The sequence below is a fragment of the Amblyomma mixtum genome, chromosome 2 (genome assembly GCF_055824585.1).
Source record: "Amblyomma mixtum isolate Tamu chromosome 2, ASM5582458v1, whole genome shotgun sequence".
In the NCBI taxonomy this organism is placed as follows: domain Eukaryota; kingdom Metazoa; phylum Arthropoda; class Arachnida; order Ixodida; family Ixodidae; genus Amblyomma; species Amblyomma mixtum.
The window spans coordinates 127,175,874-127,194,011 of NC_143013.1; the positions used below are offsets into that span (position 1 = coordinate 127,175,874).

Genomic DNA, 18,138 nt, shown 5'->3' on the forward strand with positions numbered 1-18,138 from the left:
ACGCCTATCCAAAGTGGGTTTCAGGCTACTATTGTGCTAGTTATTGTGATTGTCTTTGGTGAATGTGCTTTGTGTAACCTCTGTCGAAGTCCGGCAATAAAGAAAAAAAAAGCAGAGTGGCGCAGTGGAAGCGTGCTGGGCCAATAACCCAGAGGTCCGTGGATCGAAACCACGCTCTGCTATAGTTTTTTTTCTCTCTTCGGCGGGAGGCTCTCTCTCGTGGCCACCATGCTGCTTCAAATTGAAATACGTGGAACTTTTCCTAATCCCTCGTCCAGCAGAGTGGCGCAGTGGAATTCTACTTCCGGCCACCGAGCGTGACGGACGCAGTTTCATGAGCTCCGGCGGAGCGGCGATAGCGGCACTTGCTGGCCGCGGAAACAGGTTTGCTGCCGACGCAGATAAGGAATACGAGATAGTTTTGCCTACCCTGCCTACAGGACGTGTTGTTCTTAACACGGTGTTCCTTCACGGCGACGTGCGAGCGAGGCCCTACAGGGTGGAAGATTTTCGGGATGCCCTGGCCAACGCTAGTGCGCTCCCCGACGTCGTAGCGTTGGGGGCGTATCAGATTAACCACGTGTGGGCGGTGACGATGAGCACCTCAGAAGCTGTGAAGAAACTTGCTGCCTGCAAAGAGCTACAAGTGAAAGGGCGCTGGTGCATTATTTTCGACCCTGAAGATCAGCAGGTAAAGCTGCGCCTGCATTGGATGCTGCACGGGGTGGCTGACGACGACATCCGGACTGCTTTCGCGGCGTTCGGCAACGTGACGGAGGTGACGCGGGAGCGTTGGCCTGTCCAAGGCATGAAGGAGAAAGGCTCGACCACCAGGACCGTGCTACTGAAGTTGAAGCCGGGAATTAAGGTGGATTATTTGCCACATCTGGTCCGAGTAGCCGGTGAGCTTGCCCTCGTTGTTGTCCCTGGGCGACCGATGCAGTGCCTGCGTTGCCATGGCACGCGTCACGTTCGCCGCGACTGCAAGGTGCCCAGGTGTTCCCAGTGCAGGCGCTACGGACACGTGGACGCGGACTGCGTCCGTACCTACGCGTCAGCTACCGGGCTCGGAAAGGCGGACGACACTGCGGAACTCATGGACATCACCGAGGCGGAGGAAGCAGCCACTGGTACGGACGAGGCGGGCAAGTCGGCTTCTACGCTTGCGACCTCTGGGACTCCCAGTGACGACACCAAAGCGGCCGACGAACCAGAGAGCCAAAAGCCGACGGGAGGCTCCCTCGGCGTCTCTAACGAGACGTCAGAGAACGGGGCGTGCCCATCAGAGCCCGTGGTCGACGAGGGAAAGGACCTGAACGAGGACCACCACGAGAATACCGGCGCCCGCACAACAAGCGTCCCGCCCCCCGTTACCACCCCGGCGAAGCGTCCCCATGACCAGGCCAGCCCCAAAGGGGACAAAGTGGTAGTACCCGGCGTCGAGGAGCCCCCTGCAAAGACGACTCAAGCCCGGCGTTCGTCGTTCCGGCCACGCCCTAACTATGCGGCCGACAAACGGTACTCCTCCGCAGACAAGGGAGTACTCGAGAAGACTGATGTTCTTGCGTCGGATGATACCGGCGGCAACAGTGGCGTCTAGCTGCGCGCTAGACGTGGATGGTAAGCACCATGCTGTTGGTTCCTTCCTCTTGCGCAAAAATGGCTCCCGCCTCCGCCTTTAGAGTCGCTACATTGAATGTGAGGGGCCTGGCGGCAAGGAAAAAACAAGGTCAGGTGTACCGACTTATTACGGAGCGCGAGATAGATGTATAGGCCGTGCAGGAGACGAAAGTGGACGGCAACGAAGGAACCGACAGCATGGTGCGACGTTTCACGACTAGATTTTATGCTGTCGTCAGTCAAGCAGTGGGAACATCGGCTGGCTGCGTGCTTTCTGTAAAGAAGATGCCGGGGCTAGAGGTGCAGGCTTATTTCTCGTGTGTGTCTGGCCGGTGTATTGCGCTTGATTTTTGTCTGAATGGCACTGAGTGGCGCATTGTTACCGTGTACGCGCCGAATGTGATTGAGGAAAGGGTTGCCTTTTTCCAAAGCGTCCAAGAGCGCCTTTGCACGGAGAGGCGGCTCATTGTATTAGGGGCCGCCGCGGTGGCTCAGTGGCTATGGTGCTCGCTGCGGGCCCGAAAGACGTGGGTTCGATCCCGGCCGCGGCGGTTGAATTTCTTTGGAGGAGAAATTCGAGGCCCGTGTACTGTGCGATGTCAGTGCACGTTAAAGAACCCTAGGTGGTCGAAATTTCCGGAGCCCTCCACTACGGCGTCTCTCATAGCCTTAGTCGCTTTGGGACATTAAACCCCATAAACCAAACTAACCAAACCAAACCATTGTATTAGGCGACTTCAATTGTGTTCTTAATGCGCGCGATAAGTCAAGCATCCGGGGGTTTCGAGACAGGAGCACTGAAGTGTTGATGCGAATGATCGAGAACGGAAACCTTGAGGATGTGGCTGAACTTATTGAGGGTGCGCGGGCAGTGCAGTTCACTTATTTCCAGGGCTCAAGCCATGCACGGCTGGACCGCATTTACGCATCAGTCGACCTTGCCCCTGATTGCAACCATTATGAAGTTGTAGGAGTCTCCTTCTCAGACCACTGTTTAGTTGAGTGCTGCCTGGGAAGTGTGAACCGAAGCAAGGCATTTTCGTGGGAAATGTGGAAGCTAAACAACACGCTTCTTCACGACGATATCTACTGCAGAGCAGTAAAGGATGAAATAGGGAAAATAAACCCGCGCAAGAACCTGCAGATTTGGCAACAGTGGGAGCTAAGTAAAGAATCTTTAAAAATCAAAGCAATAGAAAGGGCGACATGTATCCGTTATAAGGAAAAACAAGACGAAGCTGAGCTACGGGCACTGCTTCAAACGCTGATGAAGCAGGAATGCAAAGAGCATGGGAAATGGATAGAAGATGTCGGGAAAACAAAACAAAAGATAGAGCTTATGGAAGAACGGCGTTATCGCGGAACACTAGTGAGGGCCAGGGCGGAAGACACAGCTGCTGGCGAAGCGCCATCGAAACGTGCTCTTGGTCTAGAAAAAGCGCGCGCTGAAAGATATCACATCGATAAAATAGATTGGGGGGGGGGGGGGTATCTTATCGGCAGACACTGACCACACCAAAGAAGCCTTTAATGAATACTACCAGAGGCTTTTTTCATCGACTCCTGTAGACGCAGTAGCCTTTACGCATCAGTTTCTTGGTGCAATGCCAAGGCTTGACGAAGAAAGCAAAAAGAGAATGGAACTAGCAATAACTCCCAGCGAGGTAGATCACGCGATAGATCAGTTAAACCTAGGAAAATCACCAGGACCAGATGGACTCAGTGCGGCATTTTATAAAGAATTTAAGCACGAAATTGCCCCAGTGCTGTGTACAATGTTCAATGAAGCCTATGAAATAGATTGATTTATTGGGGTTTAACGTCCCAGAGCGACTGAGGCTATGAGAGACGCCGTAGTGAAGGGCTCCAGAAATTTCGACCACCTGGGGTTCATTAACGTGCACTGACATCGCACAGCACACGGGCCTCTAGAAGTTCGCCTTCAAGAAATTCAGCCGCCGCGGCCGGGATCGAACCCGCGTCGTTCGGGTCAGCAGTCGAGCGCCGTAACCACTGAGCCACCGCGGCGGGGCGAAGCCTATGAAATAAACGTATTGCCTCCGTCTTTTGGGACCTCCCATACAGTGCTCATACCTAAAACGGATGATATAGAGAAATTACAATTGGTTACAGCGTATCGACCGATAGCACTCACTAATGTGGACTACAAAATTTTTATGAAGGTATTGGCGCGAAGACTGCAGACAGTGATATCGGATATTGTTGGACCCCACCAGACATGTGGAATCAAAGGGCGCTCAATTTTTTCCAATATTCACAAAACGCGCAGTGTGCTTCATAGCTGTGACGACATCAGTGGGCGAGTGGCGATGCTTCAGATTGATCTCGAAAAGGCATTTGATTGTGTTTCCCATGAAATTTTGTTTACCGTTTTAGACCATGTGAACGTCGGTTCAGTTATCCGTAAGGGTGTAGCCCTGGCGTATCGAAACTGCACGACAAGACTGATCGTTAACAAGAGTCTGGGGGCCCCCATTAGCGTGCAGCGTTCGGTGCGTCAGGGCTGCCCCCTCAGCCCTCTCTTGTTTTGTATTTGCATCGAAACGCTGTGCATGAAATTCATAGAAAACAATAGTATTAATGGCTTTAGGTTACAAGCAGCTGAAGTTAAGCTGCTGGCCTATGCAGATGACGTTGCAGTATTTACGGTTGATCAGGGGAGCATAAGTGAAGCTGTCGGGTGTGTACGCGCGTTCAGCGAAGTCACAGGTAGCGGGGTTAACTGGTCCAAGTGCCTTGGGCTCTGGCATGAATGGTGGCCATCCCACCCGGACCATTTCGCCAACGTACCGTGGGCGACGACCCCGGGCAAGTATTTGGGCGTTCCGCTCAATGCTTATCGCGATAGCGAGGAGTATTGGAAAGAGCAAACTAAAGACGCACGTGACCGATCTGGGAAATGGAAAGGCACCGGCCTTTCAATTTTCGCCAGAGCTACAGTCTGCAATCTTTTTTTTTAATAGCAAACTCTGGTATGTGATGCAGGTTTTGCATTGCTCGCGTGGGAACATTAAGAAGGTACACAGGAATTTTGCAGTTTTCATATGGGCGTCCGAATGGGAACGTTGTAGCAGAACGAACCTGTTCCGGCGGGTAAAAGACGGGGGGCTACGGCTAGGGCACCTCTTTTTAAGGCAGCTGGTGAACCATTTCTTGTTTTTTCGCGACGTCACAGACCCGTTCTTGCGCACAGTGTGCCAAGTGAAGCTGCGGCGATTGCTGCCGGAGTTTGTGGTATCCACAGAAGAGCTCTCTGGTGGAACTTTTGGTTACTACAAAGAGATTGTAACAAGCGTTCGGTTTCTTTCGGCACGTTTTTCCACCGATTATTTGTGGAAAAGTAAAAGGAAAAAGTTGTACAATGATCTTTGTGATATTGTTTTCCCAGAGCCCATGTACAGGGCCTTGTACAGTGGAGGCCCGGGAGGGGATGTTTTAAAAAGGGTGAAGAAAATGCAGGTGCCACCAGGAGTAAAGACTTTCTTTTTTAAGTCACACACCGGGACGTTACCAGTTAAAAAGTTTCTAGGGGGAAAGGATTTATTTTTACCGTGGGGATCGAACTGCTTAATTTGTAAACAGCCTGAAACGATAGACCATGTTTTTTTGCATTGCTGGGAAGGGGTTTATTTTTGGGACGTGTTACAAAGGACCATAAAGAAAGAGCTACCACTGGACGCGCACGGAATTCGCTATTTAAGCACAGATAATGAGGATGGGGCACCGTTTGATCTCATAATGCTCTTGGGCCTCCACTGTATATGGCGCTCCAGAATGGCAGGCTACCATTGTGACAAAGATGCACGACCGGCCCGAATTTATTTTCGGGAAAGAATGGACTGGTTTCTTGCCATCCAAAAAGCAGCTGCGGAGCCTCCCAAGTGGCTCTCAAGACTAGAACCGTTGTGTATGTTGCGGGAATTGTAATCTGACGAAGCCAGTCGCGGGCTGGCTGACCACGACAGTGGCGTATGTATATAGCATTATGTGTATTTTTGTTGTGCAATGTCATGAGCCAAAGCCAGGCAATACAGAAAAAAAAAGCAGAGTGGCGCAGTGGAAGCGTGCTGGGCCCATAACCCAGAGGTCCGTGGATCGAAACCACGTTCTGCTATAGTTTTTTTTTTCTCTCTTGGGCGGCAGGCTCTCTCTCGTGGCCACCATGCTGCTTCAAATTGAAATACGTGGAACTTTTCTCCCCTCCCTCGTCCAGCAGAGTGGCGCAGTGGAAGCGTGCTGGGCCCATAACCCAGAGGTCCGTGGATCGAAACCACGGTCTGCTATAGTTTTTTTTCATCAGTTTTTTTTTATGCCCAGTGTGCGCACGCTGGTTTCGCTTTCGATTTGGTTTCTGGTATGCCTATAGCGTATAAAACTGTTGCGCACAGATGTTTTGCTGCATCTGAAACATTGTGCTAAGATATATACACAACATTTATAAAACTGACCGTAAATAACGTCCTTGGTAAATCTAGAAGATGCCCTACGAAGAAGGCACCGAAAAGTGTGTCCACGGATACGCCTGCGAAATTCGATGGAATATTATAATTATAAGTTGCTAAGCGCTATTCCGTCGGGTAACAACACCGACCAAACCGTCAGTTGTCTGTTCCGTTCTTTCCTCGCCTAGTGCGACAGCGCTCTGTCCTCCTGCCCTTCCCACTCTTCATCGTCTTCTACGTGGCACTAATTCGGTGCTTCTGACCCAAGCAAAATCATGTCTTGCGTGTCCGCAGCTAGGCTAGCGCGAGCGCACCGTCCCTCGGCGCTGCCTGCTCATCGGCGTCTTCTACGTGGCAGAAATCTATGCTTTCGCACTGATTCGAATGCAGTAAACATTCTCTGTAGTTTTTTTCCCCACAACCAAAGCAACGCCCCTCCCGGGCTGCAGGTGAATGATGGTGTTAGGGATGAAGACACGCGACGCCGCACACTGCAACACCATTAAACCCCGTTGCGAGTCAGCGTTTGTGTTGTGTGCTCTTTCTTTTGTTCGTTCCGTCTTCCTCCGCTGTTTAGCAGTGAGTTTCCGTTTCTTTCGGTTACCGCATTCAGCTGCAGAGCCCACTGTCGCGGGATGGAATAACATCCCTGGCGGCCGCAGTTAGATGGGTTTGAAGTGCAAAAAGGATTGAATCGTGTGCAATGCCAGTACATGTTAAAGAACCCAAGATGATCCTGAAAAACTGACACCGTTCACTACGATGTCTCTCACAGCCGATGGGCAACTTCGAGATGTTAAAGAAGAGATCAGACAAAAAAAAAATGGCTGGGTAGCTTACTACCAAGGTTGCATGCTCTACCTCCTGTTCAAAGGGGTCGCCACAGTAGTGTCGGCACCGGCACTTTTCTATATTGTCACGTAGTGGTGACTGCAGTCCGGTGAACAGGAAAACAGCAAGAATAGCGCGTAAAGGAAACTCTTTATTTGGGCTGACTTGCGCCCGCAAAGAACTGAATCACTCGGCGGCGGCGTAACAACAAGCGTGCTCGGCGGTCGTCGAACAGAAAGCCCGCCGCTGTCGGCCGTGCTATTTTTAAAGCTGATAGTGAACTTTCGAGATAAAGCTTCGAAAGTTACTAGAACACTCTGGAACAAAGTAGAATCGGCTCCACCTGGATGCGATCAATCGAGATAAATCTGGCCGCGTCTTGCACCACAGACACAGCGATAAGGCGGCGTGTCGGCAGCTTTGAAGAACGAACAAACACTTGAAACATTCGAAGCAATATTGAGATAGAGCTCGTATGTAACGCGCACTTCCTTCTTCGCTTGTCATTTCTTCACAGAAGCTAGCACACGCCAGCCTAGACGCAAAAGATATACTCGCTAGGGGACCACCTTGGCTACCAGGTGATGCCATAACTTCTTATCTTCGTTATAGCAGTATCATCCTTGTCTGATTTGTCGGTGCTTATAATATGTAACCTTTTGTGGTAATATAAGCACAACCTTGCATGACCACCTCCCGAACTCCCCCTCATAGGTGAAATTCACCTCAACATTTTCTATATACTAACTAGCGCATATTTGCATCGTCACCGCAGCGCATCTTTGTCTCAACTGCACAGAATACTATGCCAATTTATTTTACGGTCTCTTTGAATGCCACAGCCATATCATTACCACATTACCCCTACCAACAACCTCCTTTTTGGCGTGCTTGGCTCCACTCGAACAAACTGCAAAACCGACTGGCCCTCGAGCGCTAAGCCCGCTGCCGACTCAGCGGTTACCGCAGAAGCTGCTCAATAAAGTGAATCTCTGTCTTTGGCAACACTCACCTTGTAACTGTACGCCTAAAAGCATCAGCATTATTCGTTTAGCTTTTTAAGGCAGCGTACGTTGTTTAGAATGTTAACAAAATGACTCTGTAGCCTAGTATTATATGCTTTTGGAAGTTTCCTACAGCCTTTCAGCGCTCGTGTAGTCTACTTTTTCTGCCCGTGTGTTTTGCGCTAAAAATTTCGCAAGCCTTTTCTTATTGGACAATGGCGACGCTGTGCTTATGTGATCATTTTGTTATGCTTAAACTCTCATCTCCTGCTATACCTGCGCCAGGTTTTGGTGTATTTCAGGTAACTGAAGAAGACCGATTCATGTATTGAGGTGCTTATGTCCATTATGTGATTTATCCAGTCGCCTGCGAAAATTTACGGGATGTACGTGCTCGAGCAGAAATTAATTGAAACACTGCATTGCCATTCATTCACCTGGTACCTTCGGTGGACGGAGCACATTGGTCGCCTTAATCGTGCAAACATTCTAAACGATTGCCTTTAGTCACGTCGCCGAAGCACGCCATATACTTTTGAAGGCCATAGTAGTGTCCCTGGGGCGTAATAATTTGGAGTATCTATGGAAAATATAAAATTTTACTGCGCCATTTTACTGCGCCTTTATTCAGAGCAGATACTTCTGAGAGAAAAGCCCTTAGAGCAGCACTGGAGCCTGGCTTATTATTTTAACGCGAAAGTGTTAAGGCGCCGCCGCGGTGGCTCATTGGTTATGGTGCTCGGCTGCTGACCCGAAAGACGCGGGTTCGATCCCGGCCGCGGCGGTCGAATTTCTTTGGAGGAGAAATTCTAGAGGCCCGTGTACTCTGCGATGTCAGTGCGCGTTAAAGAACCCCAGGTGGTCGAAATTTCCGGAGCCCTCCACTACGGCGTCTCTCATAGCCTGAGTCGCTTCGGGACGTTAAACCCCATAAACCAAACCAAACCGAAAGCGTTAAGGCTCTAGTTCTGCACTAAATCCAGCGTCATCATCTTCGTCAGCGTTGTGAGCCAAAAATCCTCAGAGAAGAAACCTAGGTACGCCTACTCAGTCTCGTCACTTCGAGGCCTCATCATAACCTGCCCACAGGGTTGTGAGCAGACGGAACACCATAGAATGTTGCAGTTGAATTATTTATTGGTCGCGACAGGTTGCTGGGGAAGTGCACCGTGGGTCGCACAGTCGAAAGCGCGGCAACACCTGTCATAGCAGAACAGTGTTGCATCACTTAACCGCTGGACCACTGTGCCAGAAGTTGCATGAGGACTCCCAGAGATCTATGAATGTAAAGCCGAGAACGAGCAATTCTGCTTATATCAGCATTACCCCAATAACATTATCGCGTCGTACACTTAAGGCGGACCTTAACTATCTATCTATTTTGCTTGTGTAGTTTAACCGCGATTTTTCACAGTTTGAATAATTTTAGCAACTGTAGAAACTGTATTCGTAACCGGCCGATTGTCTAGAAAGCGTGCTGAAGCTTCTTGCAGGCTCTCAAGAGGTGTCACCGATGTCCTGCATCTTTAATAAGCATCTATTATTGTAGAAAAGTTTCAGATTATCGTAATTTTCTTAATGCTGGCTGTTCTGTCCTTCTCTCAGACCGCACATAATTCTTCCCGCACGAGGAAATATCTGGCTCTTTAATCTTGTCATAATGGGCCATGTTGCTTCATATGCTGCCAGTGGAGCAGCGATACTGATAATGCACTTCCAAGTAAACCTCTGGTAGGTGTAAACATAAAAAGAAGCTCTAAACGAGCTACAAATCGGTTGGTTCATATCGAGACCTACACCAGCAATGCAAACTTGGAGTAGCGCAAAACAGGCCCTGTATTCCTATTTCTTTCTCTTTCACATTATAGGGATCATCCCTTTAATAGACACTTATTTCCTGTCTCATGATGTTTCCACTGCGGCTTTCAGTAGGCCGATGCAGATGCTGGATTCTTCATATCTTGTTCGGCACAACGTCGCCTGCTATCAAGCTACCCGTATACAATTCGGTGTTCCCCGCATTATTTTAGTTACCATAGGTATATTTTTCATGCTCATGAGTAAAATCAGCGTGCGTTCTTAGTTTCACTCTTGAGTTTCAAGTGGTTTCTCCACATTATTTTAGTTACCTTAGGCATATTTTTCATGCTAATGAGTAAAATCAGCGTGCGTTCTTATTTTCACTCTTGCGTTTCAAGTGGTTCCTTCATCAAGGATATGAACTCACATCGCTAAATCAATCAAGTTGGCGAAAGAAGTTATCGGCTCACCACGAAGCTTCAAGTAGTAAGAAAATGTTTTCATTTTTTTCACTAACTCTGTGCCAGGTAGCTCCGCTATAAGCGCAATGCAAAACCCAGTTAAACCTGACTTCCGAACAATCCGATCTCTCTGGTTAAGTCTATTTAGGTTCTTTAAGCAAAGTTGGTTTTCAGTAATATCTGTTTTAGTATCGTGCGCTGACCTGGTCATTTCCTATGCAAGTGCGACAAAAAGGTCCTAAGCCTGTGAAATTAGCCCTTTTCTTGTACCTTTATAGAGAATAAGTGGTGCACTCATTTACGACAAAAGTGGATTAAACATTTACTCACAACACAGAAAACGCTGTGTTAAATAGGTCAAACGAATGTAGGACGGTAAAACGACATTGGAGGCTTTGCTGGCACGTTTTCTGGCACGTTTTTTAGATGTTAGTAAATGTTCAGTTGATGTTCCAAATATTTTTCATAGTATGCAGACGATAGGAATTCAATTTAGCATTTCATCTTCCTGGCCATGGCGTTTCTTGTTTCGCCCCAAATTGCTAACTTAGATTTTCAGCTCATTTACTTATAAATGCAATGCACCTCAAACTCTCCAAAGGCAAAGGCGGATCAAAGGGCACGCAAACAGCAAAACCATGAAAATAAATAAGGCTATGAACAAATAGCAAATAATAAAAACAGCAAATACAACAATCACATGAAAAATTAGACAAATAATGAACGAAAGAGCTGAACACCAGCACTCAAATCAAACATGATACTGAACTCAAAAAAAGCTAAAAAAAACTGGAACGTGGTAGTGTACGTCAGAGCGCATGCAGTTTTTCGTGCTAATTTCGGAATGACAGAAGGTCAAGTATAGAAGCAATAGTGTCGGCTCTGGTAATATTTCCGTCTACAGCTTTCTAATTTTAGCTGAAACATTCTGTGTGACGTCACCAGCTGAAAAAAAATGATTGGCCCCCAAAAAGGTTCCAGACATCCTGTGCATCAACCTTTGAGTTGTTGCTATTTTACAAATTCCTTCTTCACTCCGGCCACCTTGCGTGTGTTCACTTCACCTGCCGATTGGAGTAGGTAAACAAAAACGGCTAACGTACTAGAAACAGCAAAATGGAAACCAGATGTTCGTTGCTGTCAACCACCGTCGTGCCTGCTCTTCAGAGACAGGAAATAAACCCTAAGCGCGAGCATAAATGATGCCGTCCTTGCTCTTCTGACCGGGTTCAGTGACAGAGCCCGTATTAAGCAAATGGGTCACCGAAAGGAGAGAAATGAAACGCAAGAATAACCCGTGATGACAACTAGGACAGCATGTATTGCAAACCGTACGGCACCTAGGAGGCGGCTCCTGCACTGTTTTGAAAATGGTGGAAGCCTGCCGCTTTTCCACTACGATTGTCGCATTTTCGGTTCTGAATTTGCGTTTCTTTCTGATCGCCGACAACGAACTGGCATTGGAAGCACGCATGACACCAGTAAGTAAACACTTAGCAAAGCCTTTTTGACATCAGCGATTTATGCGCGACCGTCATTAGCAGATTTGGCTTTTCATTTCAGAGTTTGTAAACCGACGCAGGTTGTTTCTGCTTTATTTTTTGCTCCGAAAAAACATTATAATTGTAGCCAGGTTTCAATAACCATAGGCCATTCGGTTATATAAGAGCAGTCAGGCGGATCCTATCAATATGAAGAGTTCCTCTCGTTAAGGAATGAAAATGTAACCAGCACTAATGAGATGTAGGAAAATTATGACACGACACTTTGAAATTGGTTCGTATTATTGTACGCAAAATTGCAGCCAGGAAATAAAGGAAATTTAATTGCCTCGTGTTGTACACAGAATCGCGACAGGGAAATAAAGGAATAGATCGGATTGTGGTCGTAGCAAACGTGTCAAAATAGACTGCGAGCTGCTGTATACCCAGTTTGCCTTTTCCCGGTCGGTGAAGCTCTGGCGTTTATTGAAATTTAAGGCACCCTGAGGAGAAATGAAAGTACGTAGGCTTGCACTGATGGACTGCCACATTTTATTGACAAATACACGGAGGTTACAAAAGCTAGAGAAGGTGAAGAAAGGAAGAAAAAAAGGTATGTCGGTATCACCGGCTAATTTGAAAAGAGAGTTGATGTGCGTCAACAACATTCCTTTCCCGGATCGTAGAGTCTGGGCTGCATTGCCATTTACCTGAAAACAGAGATCAGGCGCGTCCTTTTTAGATTAAACGTCATGAATTTAAAATCAAGTGGCGGTAAAGATTTTAACTGAAGTTTTTTCAGAAATGAAGGTGTCTTTTCCTTCCGGACCAACATCTACATACTCAAGAAGATGCATGAAATCGATTTTTACTATGAAAATATATTGTATAGAGTCGTCCGCTGAGTTCATGAGGCGGCATGCAACCGCGAACATCCCTATCATGCTTTGCTTTCTCGATGTTTAGATGCACCTTTCTTTTTGTAGGGGACAAAAAACTAGAGACATTAATACATCTGATTCCAGAAGTTTGCGCACTCTTAGGTTAGATAAGGTTGATTTATTACTGGCATGATGCTCGTTACTGAAAGCATCGCCCTAACTTCGGCATGCAAGCTTTGCAGATTATCGCTGAGAAAAAAAATTCAGACTGACGGGGAATATTAAGCAATGCCCGTGCTTGCTAAAACTGCCCTCATTATGGAACTGCGCATTATTATCGAATGCTACAGATGGTAAATTTGCCAGTGGAGATCAGATGACACTCTTTGCGTGAATGATTCTGGGCGTGACGGAGAGTCAACTCAGACTGCCTTGACTTCTTACTTGATCAGTATCGCATCATTTCGTTTGTCTCTACAGCGCACCCGATTGAAGAGTTTGGCTCTTCATGCGCCTGGTATGGGCAACACCAATGAAGAATACTAGCAATGCCGATTCTCCGAGATAGATGTCAGGAGTGCTTGGTTGCTTTCGCGGAACTTTACTCAGTATCATGAATACTGATGCGTTTGCGCATATTGAAACAAGGCAGTTGCCAAAGTCTCAAAAAAGCCGTTTATGGAATAAAAATGGTGTACATGTTAGGTTCTGCCCTGCATTGAGCTAATATATTCTTAGAACAAGGCCGAAATTCTTCCTTCCTCTTCCTCTGCATTGACATAAAGTTCTTGTTGATAATGATCAAAACATAGCTGACATTGTTCACGCAATCTCCCGTGAGGTAAGGACTGCCGAAAAAAACTGTGCAGCTTCTGCCTCTACTCCACGCGATGGCAACTTTTAATGCAGTGCCTATGTCGATAAAAAAAAAAAAACCGCGCGTGACCAATTCTAGAGAATGCAGAGTTTATGTTCCATTCCGGTATTATCACCCTTGGCCACACTTCAAACTAGTTTTACACTGGTTACTACGACTGCTGGGAGCGATTCAACTGCAGTAGTGATACCTGTTTGACACCGGAAATAGAAAGAATCTTGGATGAATGGTCTTTCTTACACAACCTCCTGTACAGTGTGAGCTGATAAGGCACTTCGGCTACCCTTGCGAAATCAGCTACACGACGACGGAGGACGGCTACGTGCTTGAAGTGGACAGGATTCGGCACGGACGGCAGAGATGCAGTGCCTCCGCTCAAAGAAAGCGAGGGCCTGAGCAACGCCGCTACCCCGTTCTAGTCCTGCCTAGCTTTCTGGCCACCTCGGATATGTGGTTCCTCAACTATCCATCGCAAAGCCCAGGTAAGCACTGTCGTAAGTAAGTGCAATGTTAACGTGTATGCATTACAGTGCATGTTAAATAAGAACCTGGCCTCTACAAGCATATCAGACAACGGAATACATGCAGGAAAAATGCTAGTGCACTGCCAACGGATCACAGCCAGCGAAGCCTCTTAGCCGTGTGAGGAAGAACACTTAGCTTCAATTGGAACCGTGCTCCAATATAAGGCATTGTTTCTTCAATCGTGCAGTTAGAGCACTTTCTAAAGAACAACTATTTTTGTTGTTTTACCTATACTATACTATAGTTTTACCTATACTGCGACCATGAAAATGGAAATTTCTTTTTGCAATCAATTCAAGTGGCATACAAAAACAGGCAAAAATTGTTTATTTCGCACATAGCGCTGCTCAACTTCACATAATATTCAGGCACTTTTTTGGAGTTAAATAACGGCTTCCGATACTGCCTTTGCGTATTACCCGTTGTTGCGCTAATTAGAGGCGTAAGATTAGCACACACATATCTGTTGACAATATGAAAGTAGTCTTATTAAGCAGCTCACTTCCATGCATGAGGTATTCCGGTAAATGCAGAGCTTGCATCGTTTTTGTAGTTGTCAATGGTTCCAAATGAGTGTAATTTGGTTTACAGCGCTTGATATTAATGAAAAGGCAACCGGGCAAAGCGTCTTTGTCCTAATCACTGTTGTCATAGCAGTAGTAGTAGCAGTAATAGTAGCAGCAGTAGTAGTACTCGTCGTCGTAGTAGGAGCAGTAGCTGTACTAGTGTAGTGTAGTACTTAGTAGCAGTAATTAAGTTGTAGTAAAAGTAATAATTATTTCAGATTTGTCTATTTGTAAATGCGTTATATGTGCAATGGCAGTTTTCCTCCCCTGTGAACCGCTCTCAGGCTATAAAGAACTTTGTTGATATCCACGGCATAAGCATGTGTTTTGAAACCAAGTCCAAAAGATAGAAAATTTTCTAACCGTTTTCGCTTTAATGTCTACCGGAATAAAATGGTCGTCCTCAGCTTTATGCGGCACAGTTTTGAGCTGGTTCCTTTCTCTACGAGAACATAAACAATCGGCACCTTGATCCCGTGCCTACAAGAGTCGGCGAACCTGCATCAACCTGCATGAGGAGATCAGCCTTTCGCATCTAGATTTAACGGAAGGAAATTTGTAGGTTTGGAAGGATCACGTAACTATTATTCAAAGAGTATAAACTTTTTTTGTCTCAAGTGCACCTTAAATGTGTGAACACAGCAAAACCACTTACATAACTCACTTGGGAAAGATTGTCTTTCACGCGCATGTGCCAGAGCCGGTTACACAAAGACCACGCGTGGCCAAATGGATTTTCCAGCAAATCCCGCTTGAAGGTGTTTGTCGCGGTGATCTGCTGCTGCTGTCGTTACTTCGCTTTCCGCTTCCGTTCAGCTGCCTTAGCTAAGCAGTCAGTCCGCTTCCAGTTGAAGCGTTTCCTGCTCTGGAGTTCCTGATGTTTGTCGATACCGTATTTTGGCAGTTTTCGATATTCGATATTCGTTTCCACTTGTTGGCAAGGGCATCTGCAGGCAGCCGCTGCTCTCTTTCTGCGGAAGCTTCAACTTATTGTCTTCCACGTTTATGCCTTTGCCTACCCTGCTTGTCGCTGTCTGTCAACTCATGATGTTGTTGCCGTCTTTTGCGTTGGTGATCAGCCCGTCTTACTCGGCGCAAAGCATCTGGATCGATTTTAGAAGGCCCGCCGTGAAGTGAGCGCGAAAGCTGTGGGAAGAAAGCGCGGTAGCAATCCGCCAAGGAAACCTGCGCGCGCTGTAAAAGCCACACATGTCGTGCATCAGGCTAGGCAAGAAAGGGAAGATGTAGGTTTGTATCTTGAAGGCTTGGGCACCGAAGTGTAATGTCATTCCGTGCCAGAATATAGTCCTAAAGAAGATGGGGACCAGGACAACAAGTTCACACATAAAATCGACCCTTATCTTGGGTCATACCACTAAACCCCCGCCAGTCGCCCCTCGCAATTATAGGATCAGGAGGCTGGTCAGAAATAGGCGGTCAAGAAGCGGGCTCACAACACCAAAACATGGCAAGCCGTCTTCTCTTTAGTTTCTGGATGCAGGGGGGGGGGGGTTATGTCCTTGTTTACTGACCGGATTATTTGGCGAAGTAACTGTGCAGTCACAAAAGAACGACTCCTTTATTTATTTTCCTGAATAGCTTTGGCTGCAATGGATCTTTCGCTAAATGCGGGCCCCTGATCGTAAAGAATAGACGTTTCTAGTATACAAGAGATGTATCAGTGTACACTTATACCGGTTGATAGGACGCCGGCTGCTCACCCGCAGTGACATGTGTGGCGCCCGGAGGGGTCAGTATACGTCTAGATTAATACGCCACCGGTATGCTAAAGATGTTTAATGTGGTCGCGTGTTGTTAGTGGCCCAAGTGCTTCACTGCAGCAACTTTTATATAGTCGCGAAATGGAACAAATGCAGCGCCACCGGGGCAGTTCAGGTTCCCTGCCGCACGGAGCGAATAACGGACCCTCTTCTCTCGTCTTTGCTCGCGCCGCTGACTCTCCGACCAGATGCGCCGCCGTGTCACGTGAACCTCTGCGCCTCTGCCAAACACCGCACGCGTGCCTCGTTTCCCCGCTCCTCTGGCCTCATGCCGATAGAGGACGCCTTTTTCGCAAGCGACCCATTTAGTGCTATCGCAGCACTAAACGCGTGCGTGTAGCCGACCGTGATCAGAAGGATGGGGTCAAAGAGGAGACAAGGGACAAATGGTCGCACGCACGAGGTGCCTTATCTGGCGGCTACGTCTCGTGATAACAGTCTGCATAACCCGTGCTATGCATCTCGCGCTAACTTTCCCGAAACAAAGAGAGCGATTGTTCTCGGAAAAGGCATGTTTGTGCTCGTAATCTTACTCACTTGACGTATGGGCTGCCTAGCATGACCAAGGGGACGGGCCCGGTGTCATTTTTTTAATCGGCAGTTAGACTCAAAGGCTGGTTAGCGAGTCGCATGAGTTTCGTGATCGATGAAGGAGGACGATGACGGTGCGATGGCCGATGATCGGTATATGGCAATCGAAGAAGTCTGCAGAGCAGTTTGCTTTTTTCGTCGCTTCGCCGGTCATACGTTGTCCTTTTGGGGCTTCTTAACAAAGCGGTTTATTGGGGACGTAAAACAAGATACAAAGGTTGCGAAGAAAAGAGGCAGTTTGAAAGCGTCCGACACTCGGCTCGCTGTCTTTCCTTCTTTGCCTTCGGCTCCTTTAAAATCCTTCAGTAACTGAGCGGAGCTGTACTATGCATGCTCTCGTCCAGTTTCATCCAAGCACAGCAGACACGGGACGGTACAGGCTGTTAGAGGGAAACTGTGAGCCCGCGAGTGGCTGCCACCGAGAACCGGCGAGAATGGGTGGCACCAGACGCATGCGCGGAAAAAGTACCCGGAAGCGCATGCGCCTTTGCTACCAAATCTTCCGGGCTTTCGGCGGCAGCTCTTCGATGAGCGCAGCGTCCACGTGTTCCACGTTTCGCTCTAAATGTCGAAAAGTGTGCGCTTACATGCAAAGGGTTAAATAAGTGCGGAACCCATTGAGGTGCCCCGCATTGTATTTACTCTGTACTGTGAAACGCGAAAAAAACAACAACAAGAAAGCAGGAAGACCATTTCAGAAGCAGTCAAGTTTAATTACGAGCCCACTTGAATACTCGTCAGTGTTCGTGCCCAAAAGATTTTTGGTTCTTCAACATTGGGAAACACTCATCAAAGCCGCCTCAAACTTTAGGTTGTCGTAAGCTTTGCGCGGCACAGCTCAAGATTTTGGTATTACGTTGTGCGCACCACCCGCGACATCTCGCTCTTCGAAGGAAAGGGGAAACGACCTGGTAAGGCCGTAGTCGGTGTTCATTAATTTAACATCGCCTTTATTTTTTTTCTCGCAGATAATTACTGAAATCATTCAACTCTGATGGCGGTGTTTCGATGAACCTTTCTTTTACTCCCGGTTGCTCTCAGACTTCAACTGGAATGTTTAATTCATAGCCTCATTGTCGTAGATAGTGTTTTAATAAACATGTCTTTGCTTGATATAACGTTTTAACGACTGTAAATTTTTTGCACGAAATTTATTTTCTCTGTGAGTAGAATTTTTGTCTATTTCTGCGTCCGAACTTTTCCAGCCGGCACCATCCTCATACTGGGATTTAAATTTAACCGCAACTGGGTTATATG

At 47.4% G+C, this 18,138-nt stretch overlaps 2 protein-coding genes across 2 annotated transcripts in view; both read left to right on the forward strand.

Annotated features, from left to right (window-relative positions):
* Nucleotides 1-334: 334 nt before the first annotated feature.
* Nucleotides 335-1,883, forward strand: LOC149360824 (uncharacterized). Its single transcript, XM_089569400.1, has one exon. The coding sequence runs from the start codon at nucleotides 335-337 to the stop codon at nucleotides 1,598-1,600; it is 1,266 nt and encodes a 421-aa protein (XP_089425526.1). The 3' UTR covers nucleotides 1,601-1,883.
* Nucleotides 1,884-11,549: 9,666 nt separating this feature from the next.
* LOC149360825 (lipase member N-like) overlaps nucleotides 11,550-18,138 on the forward strand; it is a 36,983-nt gene continuing 30,394 nt past the window's right edge. The window contains exons 1-2 of the mRNA XM_089567937.1: nucleotides 11,550-11,660; nucleotides 13,675-13,900. Coding sequence (XP_089424063.1) covers nucleotides 11,550-11,660; nucleotides 13,675-13,900 — 337 coding nt within the window. The remainder of the gene's footprint in view (nucleotides 11,661-13,674; nucleotides 13,901-18,138) is intronic.